The sequence below is a fragment of the Podarcis melisellensis genome (assembly GCF_964234715.1).
Source record: "Podarcis melisellensis genome assembly, chromosome: 8".
Taxonomy (NCBI): domain Eukaryota; kingdom Metazoa; phylum Chordata; class Lepidosauria; order Squamata; family Lacertidae; genus Podarcis; species Podarcis melisellensis.
The window spans coordinates 65,601,972-65,611,155 of record NC_138540.1 but is presented as its reverse complement, the minus strand read 5'-3'; the positions used below and the strand labels follow the sequence as shown (position 1 = coordinate 65,611,155).

At 49.5% G+C, this 9,184-nt stretch overlaps 1 protein-coding gene across 1 annotated transcript; it reads right to left on the bottom strand.

Annotated features, from left to right (window-relative positions):
- Positions 1-2,834: 2,834 nt before the first annotated feature.
- TRNP1 (TMF1 regulated nuclear protein 1) lies at positions 2,835-8,852 on the bottom strand. The gene has a single exon (XM_081921662.1). It carries the CDS (start codon positions 7,924-7,926, stop codon positions 7,345-7,347), a length of 582 nt encoding a protein of 193 aa, XP_081777788.1. The 5' UTR covers positions 7,927-8,852; the 3' UTR covers positions 2,835-7,344.
- Between the last annotated feature and the right edge of the window lie 332 nt (positions 8,853-9,184).

Here is a 9,184-nt window from a genome sequence, read left to right as displayed (position 1 = left end):
ACTCCCAGATCCAGTAAGGATTCAAGATGGAAATAACACATGCTGGCTTCCTCCTGAAGTAATTGACTGACAATGGCTGAATCGTTAACCTAACAAAAGATGAGTCATCATGACGTTCAGTGCCAGACAGCAAGAGGGATGGAGCCCCTCCTCCAGCTGTGTGTTAGTGGGCAGAGACAAAAAAATGGTTTAGAATTTCTGTTTGGATGATGGAGGCTGGAGGGGGGTAGTTTCACTGGGTTAGCGGTGAAAAGGAAGAAGAATGGGGGTGAAAAGCACCATGTGGGCTGACTGCAACAGGCTGCAACCAAGAGACAGGGAGCATGGCTGATTTCTCTGTTCTTAGACCCATAGTCTGTGCTATGTCTATGAGAGAAGCAAGTGACCCTCTTGGAGTGTAATGCATTGACCCAGGTATACTCAGGTTGTATATATGTGTAAATGAACCATATAGCATAAAGACACCAGAGTCTCCGCAGTGCCCCATTTTACAAAAGGAAACACAAACAAAGCGTGCTTGCAACCCTGTTGGCTGCAATTTTATAAGCAGTTTCTTATGAGGACTACATCTTGTTACTTATCCTGGGCCCATCAGTTTGATGAAGGGTGTTGAGATATAAACATTCCACCAAATAAAACAAATTATTAAAAAAAACTTGTGGAAGCACTGATCTTTGTGATCAGTTCCTTGGCTTCAGTTGGCTTTCCTCAGACTTCATCTGAGCTCAATCCCCCTTGAAGCCTGAATCTGACACTGGCAGCAGCTGACTTACGGTACAACCTACGTCAACTTCAACAGTGCCATACCTCCCTGGACATTGTCATGGCTCAGTGTGAAGTTTGGAGCAAGTGGAGGGATTGAGAAGGAGCTCATTTTCCCCATTAGCATGAAGAAAGGCAGGCAGCATGAGTCAGCTGCAAGCTAGGCCTCTTGGCATTTCCACAGTATGAGCTGGCACCGTGACGCACAGCGTTGGTACATTCTGACACAGCAGTAGGAAAAGTCACCAGGCTGGTTAAGGGAAACAGTACTGGCTTGGGGATCACTGCCAGGAATATTTCAAGCAGAGGTGTTGTTTGTTTTGTTTTTTTAAAGAATTGCTTGCTTATTTGTGTTGCCTCCTCATGGAGCATCTCAGTAACTTGTCACACTGGGGGAACATTGGCATAATGGCACTTACTTCTGCGGAAACGTGTGTAGATTTGCATTGTACATCTAAAACCTTCCATCCAAGTACTTTGAGGAAAGGTTGAAGGAGTTCCGTGTGCTGCAGGAGAAATGACTGAGAGGCAACAGAACATAAAAAGAGCCCTGCTAGATCAGGTCAAAGGTCCGGCATCCTGTTCTCACAGTGGCCAACCAGATGTCTCCTCCGAGAAACCCACAAGAAGGAACAGAAGGAACAGAAAGCAACAGCAATCTCCCCACTTGTGATTCCCAGAAATGGATATTCAGAGGTATACTGCTTCCAACAGTGGAGGGATAACAACGTAATCATGGCTGGGGTGCTGGGGATGACAAGACTATAGTCCTGACCGAAGCACACTAAGAGCTCATCCAGACTTACGTTTGTCTCCTGCCTAGAAAGGACAGGTCCTAGTGGTTTTCCAGTTGCACCTGTGCCTAGAAAGTGTGGGACAAGTGGTTTTGCTCTAGCCCCGCCACTTTCCCCCAGAAAACCTGCAGAACCCGATTGACGTATACCACTAAAGATTGGGCTTTTTGGGAGGAAAGTGTTGGGGCAAGGGCAAGTCTGGATGAGTCATATGTTCTGATGAAGTCAAGCAGACTTGCTTCTGAGTAAGCATGAATAGGGCTGCATCATGCAGGGGTGGTTCTCTACGTTACAATTTTCATTCACGGGCTGCTCCTGTGAGCCATTCCCATCACACACAAGCACTCTGTGACACTGTGCCTTAATTTTGTTTGCTCTTAAGTCAGGCAGAGCAGAGATGCTTTTGAATTGTGACTTGAGGCTTGGTGTGCCCATTATTGACTCTTTGACAGTGTTCTAAGTGCATGACACTGGGGAGTTTTATGTGTCAGTTTTGGTGAGCTGCAGCATCAGTTTCCTCCCACTCCCAGATCTTACTAAGGTGCACACTGCAAATAAATGGTGTTTGTTTTTCCTTAAGAAACATTTTTCAAAACATATTGGGAACAAAACATACCAACCTGTGCGTCTGCCATTAGGTGTATTTTCTGTTGGCCTCTCCAAACATTTTTTATTGTGCACTTGCAATGACTGGTGTTCATTAAGGTATTAGGAGGCATTCACAGCTTCTGCACTGTGCTGCAACCCTGATCAGATTCATTCCCAGCTCATATTGCTACCAGGATGTGGCTTTGGGTTGTTTGTTTGTTTGACGTGATGTCACGTGTGGGGCAGATGGAGACACAGCTGCATCAGCTACACAACAATTCCCTGTGGCAAACTCAATCCCACAGCAGATAACACGCAAACAGCATCTTTGCCATCCTGCTAGTGGTCAAGTGCTTGGGAAGTGCTGTCCAAAGCACTTTGCAAGCCCTGTGCTCAGCAAATCCTGAATGCTGAGCAAAGGGCTTGCAAAGCCTCCTGCACTGCTCTTCCCAAGTGTCAGACAACCAGCTGTCTGCTGGGTGCTTGGGAAGCACCACAAGGGATTTATGGATAATTGACAGGTGGGTTGTCCCACCCTCCTGTCAACATTGACCCATGAAGGTAGGGACAATGATTGCACCAGCCTAAAAGGTTTCTCCACTCTTTACTTACCAGCTTCTCAGCCTACTTCAAGCATCTGTCAACGCCTTACCAGCACATTCACGTTCCCATAAATCAGTCAGCCTCCACTTTGCGTCATGTGCCTTTATTTTTTCAGCTGCAGAAATCTACTCAATAAGCACTTTTAATTTCAATGACACTCCTCCAGATTCATATGATTTTGTGATCGTGGCTATTCAGCATTCCTACACATGCCCTCTTGAAAGCAATACCCAATGAGACTTACTCCCAGGTAAGCATGCACAGGTGTTCAACCATAGGGAGGGAGAAAATTGCACTTTCAAAGTATTTCCCATTGTTTATTTGCAAAGCTATCACCCAGGTGCTGGGATGTGCTTTGTGTGTCTCACCTCTTCCATCTGACTTAAGTCAACCACCTTCAAAACAATGAACACAATGTTTATTTGGGTATAAACTATGTGCTTTTTTCCAGCTGGTGCCTGTAGCAAAATATGTACATTTGTTCCAACAGAGCCCAAATGCCGCATCAGCAGGGCAGGAGCCCTTCACCAGAAACATATGGGAGGCAAAGATTACGTAACAGACCAGCTGCCTGATTATCTCTTCCACATTAAGGTAGTCCCTGCAGCACTTTCATGAAATAGCAATTTATTTATCTATTTATTTCTAAAACAAACACACCAGCAAATACCTTTGAGTTCCTTTATAAAAGAGGAGAGTGGACATATCATTTTACCCCTACTAGGCGAAGATAACACGAGTCCCTTTCTGATGCCAAAGGTCGGGGTGGAGGGGAGAAACAGCTTCAAAATTTCCTATCCTTTACATTCTTTAAATGGATTGCTGTACAGGAAGGGGAAATATTATAACTGAATAGGGTACCCAGATGCAAAAGAGAGGGCTCCTGCACCTTTAATAGCTTCATGACCAGCTATAGTTGCTGAAATTCCCTTTTCTACATTGCTACTAAAAGTACAGGAGCCCTGTCCTCTTTTGCGCCTGGCAACCATGCAAGACAGCTAGGTCAGAACCAGTAACACTCGCACCCTCATTATCCAAACCACATGAATCCCAATTTTCTTTGCTCTATGTCAGGGCTGTCCAACAGGTCGATTGCGATCTACTGGTCGATCACAGAGTGTCCGTGGTCAAGCCTGGTCGATCGCGAGACACTGACCCCCCCCCAAAAAAAAAATCAACAAATTTTGCTCCCTAAAAGAAGTTCAACAACTAAGGTCAATACAATGGGTAGATCACTGCCAGTGTTTTTTTAGTGCAAGTAGATCACAGTCTCTCGGAAGCTGGACATCCCTGCTCTATATGAATGCAACTCTGTGGTTGAAAGCATGCATTTATCCAAATTGCTAGTGGTTGGCAGCCTGGCTGCAATCCTATCCACACTTGAACACAGTAGGACTTACTTCTGAGTGGACCTATATAGGACTGCACTGTATATGTTCCAGAGAAAAAGAGGGGTTGAATATTTGGATAATGGTCATTCTTCATACAGTCACTCTTCAATGCATTTAACCCATTCAAGATGTCCTTCCAGGGTTTCAACCTGGGGAAAGTGGGGGGGGGAGCGCTGGGACACAGTGCTTTAAAGTGTGGACCTGTGCCTAGTGTAAGTTTGGGTGAGCCCTTAGTGTGTATTTAAAGCTTCTTATTTCAGAAGCTTTAAATACACACCAATATTTTTTTTAAATACTACGTCAGTCTCTTGAGAAATCTGTGTTCAAAAATGAGAATGTTAAAATTCCTCTCCTGCTGTCCCCACTATTTTTATTGTTGTTCAAACAACCTCTTGTTATCCTGGTGGTTATGATAACATCAAGTTAAATGCAGTGACTTTATTTCAGTCCTGATTTTGCAATCTCCCTCCTTTTTTCTTAAAGGGATTTTCTACCCCTCTTGCTTTTAAGTCTGGCTGTTATCAAACCCAAGTGGTTTCTCTGGACACTCACATTTCCCCAATGAGCTCATGCCTCTTCCTGAGCTCCTTTTCTTCCTACTGCACCACTCCGCCTACTATCTCCCTGTGCTTCATGCCTCAATCTCCTTCACTGCTCCAGTTCCTGCAGCAGCACAGCTAGGTAATTTTAGAATGCAGTTCTAACCATGCCTACTCAGAAGTAAGACCAACTGAATCAAATGGGGCATGCTCCCAGGTACGCGGTGTTAGAATTGCAGTATCTCTGGAATTAATGGTCTTGTCTCCCTACCTCTTTTGATGGCAATGCCTGTTTACTTCATTTACTTCAGAATGTGATTAGCCAAACCTGTGGCGTAGGTCCCCCACCCCTACCCGATGCCCATTCGGCTGAGTGCAGCCCTGGACATTTGCCCCACAGTCCTACCTGGATGGCACCACCTAAAGCTTAAACTTGGTGAACCTCACAGGTGCCCAAAGCTTCTTGTTGCGTTTGATGCAGAAGAGAAACTAGGCTACCTCGCTAGATGCAAAAGTAATCCGAATTCTACAAGAAAACCCCTACAGTTATTTTTGCAGTGAGAAAGTTGTGCAATTTTGTCCAGTATTACTTAGACTGCACAATACATTCCTGTTACATAACGAGTATTTTAGTTTCGAATTCTAAGCACATACTGTAGCCCTACCTAAGAGAAATGCAGCCTGGCTTCGTTTCAGCATTTTCAGAGCCCTGTTTTGACCCCCGTTTTGAAATCTGATTCAATCTGTTCCTTTGTCAAAGCAGCTGAAAGTGGAACTAATACAAAAGTACAAAGCTGGCATTTCTTCACCCCATATACCCAAACCTGTTGGATACAGAGGATCAAGGGCACAATATCCAGTGGATATTCTGCACCCATTCATTACCCTGTAAGATTCTAAATGGCAAAGCAACGCCAACATCTACATTAAAAGTGCAATAAAAGTATTTCAGAAGTTCCCATCAGCTAACCAGCAAGAGGCAAAATCTAGCCCCCATAAAGACCAGGATAGATTCTCAATATGAGAAATTATAGTGTTTCTGATGTTCAGAACAGCAGGTCAGTCCAACTCAGGTCAGTAAGTGCTAGACAAGAGGCTAAAGAAGAGCTCTAATACAATCATTGTAGGAAGTTCCTGCTTAGTCCCCCTTAACGCCATTGTCCAAAACAGCAGGAAGGAGCAATTCGTGGTACCTCTTGTCTTGGTTGCAGTTCGATAGCAGTTTTCCCCTGGTGTACAAAGGAAGCTTTTGTTATGTACAAGGGCAAAATTAAGGCCAATTTCTTGGATCCAGTAAGCGGAAATGTGATGGTGAGGGGAGAACAGAAGCCAAGCATGACCAGCAGCCTTGCTGGGTAAAAGAAGCACCTGCGTTGAGGAAGATCTAGCAGCAGAGTGTCAGGTGAAGGTCAAGTCTGTTAAGCAGGTGCTTACCTTTGGGCAAGCCTACTCCTCCACATCACTAAAGTCCCATGGCCGGACAAGCAACTCCAAGGTGGAATATTTAGCAGACAACTTGGAAGCCAAGCCAAAAAAAAATCAGAGGGATGGGACTTGCTCTTCTCCTCCTGTACCAAAATTTCTTTCTTCAAAGCCCCGTGGGTACTAGCAGAGTTAAGGAGGGGCAATGTCAAGTCACAAAAAACTGTCTGCTTTTAAGAGTTATGCAAAGATGAAATGTTTCCAAGTTCTGCAGAATCCAGAAGCTCTCCCAGGCCCTGGACTAAAGAGGATGAGTTTCTACAAAACAGATGGGTACTTTTCGATTGCATAAGAACCAGCAGACTCAACAGCCTCTCTCCAGCTGCTGCCAAAATGGCTGCCTAGACATATCCATGCCGCCCATTTTGCTCTGGGTCCTCTCTAGAATACAGTGCAGAGGCCTCCTGTGGTAACAGACATTGCTAAAAGACAAAACTGAAGCGCCCAACTGCTCGACTCCTGGTAAAAAGGACTCATTGGCTAGGAGCAGAACGTGCTGTTTTTTGCTTCCTAAAGGCCAGCGGTCCAGGACTGGTTCTCACCATCATCTCACCCTCTGACCGTCAGAGCAAAAAAGCCAGTTCTGGAACAACTTCAAAGCTTCAGCAGACCAGTTCAAGAGCAGCAGAGCAGCAGCTGAATCTGGGGCTGGTTGCAAGCCAAACTTATCCAAACCAAAGGAAAGTCAATGAATGAGATGGTCATGAGAATCAGATGTCTCCTACAGTTGAGCCCAAGGCCAAGAGATCTGATGACGACGAGCAGCTGGAAAAGAGCCACACTATACATCTGAAGCATATTTAACTCCCCATAAAGAATCTAGGAACTGTAGTTTACTCCTTCACAGACCTTTTCAGCACCTTTAACAAATTTATAGTTGCCAGGATTCCTTGGGGGAAGTCATATACTTTAAATGTGCATTAAGTATGCTTTAAATGCATAATGTGGATCTGCCTGGAGAGACCTGTTTGCCACAAGCAGATGGGGAAGGAAGGAAGGATGCTCATCAACATCATCATCACACCCTCCTGCTCTGGGGGGCTCGGGAAACGGTCCCCATTCGTGGAGGGAAATTCTGCAAGGAAGACCCTCTGCACGCTTATTAGCACCCGTCGCCTTCCACCCCACCCTCCTAGCGACATCCCCCCAGCGGGTGGCAGAGGGGTGCAGCGCCCCGCCCCACTTCTAAGGCCGGGTTCGCCGGGGTTGATGGGGAGAAGGAGTTGCCCCCTGCTGGATCCTCTTGAAGGGGGACTCGGGCGGCTCCGGGGCGCCCCCTCGGCCGCGGCGCATTCTGCAGTCAGCCCAAGGCACGCAGCTGCTCAGTCCCAGCGCCGAAGCCAGCAAGGCGGGCGGCCTGGCTTTCTTGCAGCGCCGCAGGCTCTTCTTCAGGCGCTGCCCGTGCGCGGTCAGGTAGAGCTCGGCCTGCGCCACGCCGCTGCCCAGGCGGCCCAGGCTCTCGGCGCGGTTGGCCATGCGCAGCTCGGCCTCGATGAAGACGCGGTGCAGCTGCTCGACGCGCCTCTCCAGCTCCGACACCAACTGCCGGCGCCCTTCCGCCTCCAGCAGCCGGCGCCGGGCTTCGGCCAGCTCCAGCGCGCCCCGCACCGCCGCGGGCAGGGACGAGGCGGAGGCGCCCGCGCCGCGCAACTCCAGCTCGCGGCTGGCTGCGGCGGCCGCGGCCGCCTGCTCAGGCTTCCCGGCCTCCGAGCGGCTGTGCGGCGTCATGGCTTCGCCGGCAGAGGGCGCGGGTCCGCAGCCGGGCATCCAGGCGCGCGCGCTTCCGAGAGCGAGAGGAGCGCCCCGCCGCACCTTGGAGAAGCCGCCGCGGCTGCTGCTGCTGTTGGCGAGGCGCCCGGGGCGCGCCGGGCTCCGCTCTCGACGGGGCTAAGGAGCTTCTTCCCAGGTTCGCCTCGGGGATTCGGGGTGCGCTTTCTCTCCCCCGATCCCCCGCCCCGAGGCTCCAGCCAGGGGACCGGCGGCGGCGGCGTTGCTGCTGCGGCAGCGAGGCGCAAGTCTCGCCGGTCTATGATGTTGTGGCGAAGTGGCGAATGGCTCCGAGCGCTCTTATAACGGGACGGCAGGGCGGGCGGGGTGTTGGCAGGGGGGCGGCTGAGAGATGCCGCCCTGAGCCAGTCATCGAAGCGGCGGGAGCATCACTCAGCCGGCGAATCCCCGCCCGGTGCCTGCCCGCCCACCCGGCTGCAGCCGGTGCGCATCCCTTCGCCAGTCCCGACCCCGGCTCCCCTCTTCCCGCCTGGCGGTTGCATCACCTTCGCGCACGTCCGCCTGGGGACTCTCCGCTGTTTGTCCTCCGCGGACGCCCCTTGCCTCAGTACGGAACAGCTGCGAACCCAGCAGCAACCTGCCGCAGGAGCTTCTGGCCAGACACGTTTTCGCTCTGCTTGGAGGCAGACCAGATCACGCACAAACACACCCCTTTCTCACGACGCCCTTTCCCTCGACGGATACACACGTGCCAATAGCACACTTTTACTCGAGGCTCCCCCACCCCCTGCTGAGGGCAAAGTACATTCTTCTGGCAAAGGTGGACAGGCACATTGACTTAACACACACGCTTGCTAATCATGGCAAATTCCCATCCCCATGACCATAAAGAACAGGGAGCGGGTGGGATTGTGGTCTAAGACTAAACCACTATGCCTCTTGGGCTTGCTGATCAGAAGGTCGGTGGTTCAAATCTGTGTGACAGGGTGAGCTCCCGTTCTGTCCCAGCTTCTGCCAACCTAGCATTTCGAAAGCTTGCCGGTGCAAGTAGATAAATAGGTACTGCTGCAGCTGGAAAGAAAATGGCGTTTCTGTGCACTCTGACTTCCGTCCCAGTGTCCCGTTGCGCCAGAAGTGGTTTAGTCATGCTGGCTACATGACCTGGACGGATGTCTGTGGACAAATGCCAGCTCCCTCAGCCTGAAGTGAGCTGAGCACCACACCCCATAGTTGCCCTTGACTAGACTCAACTGTCCAGGGCTCCTTTACCTTTACCTTCCACCCATTAACAACTAGG

What these genes read in the sequence shown, in the direction of transcription:
- TRNP1 (XM_081921662.1), bottom strand. Translation starts at nt 7,926, where the DNA reads ATGCCCGGCTGCGGACCCGCGCCCTCTGCCGGCGAAGCCATGACGCCG.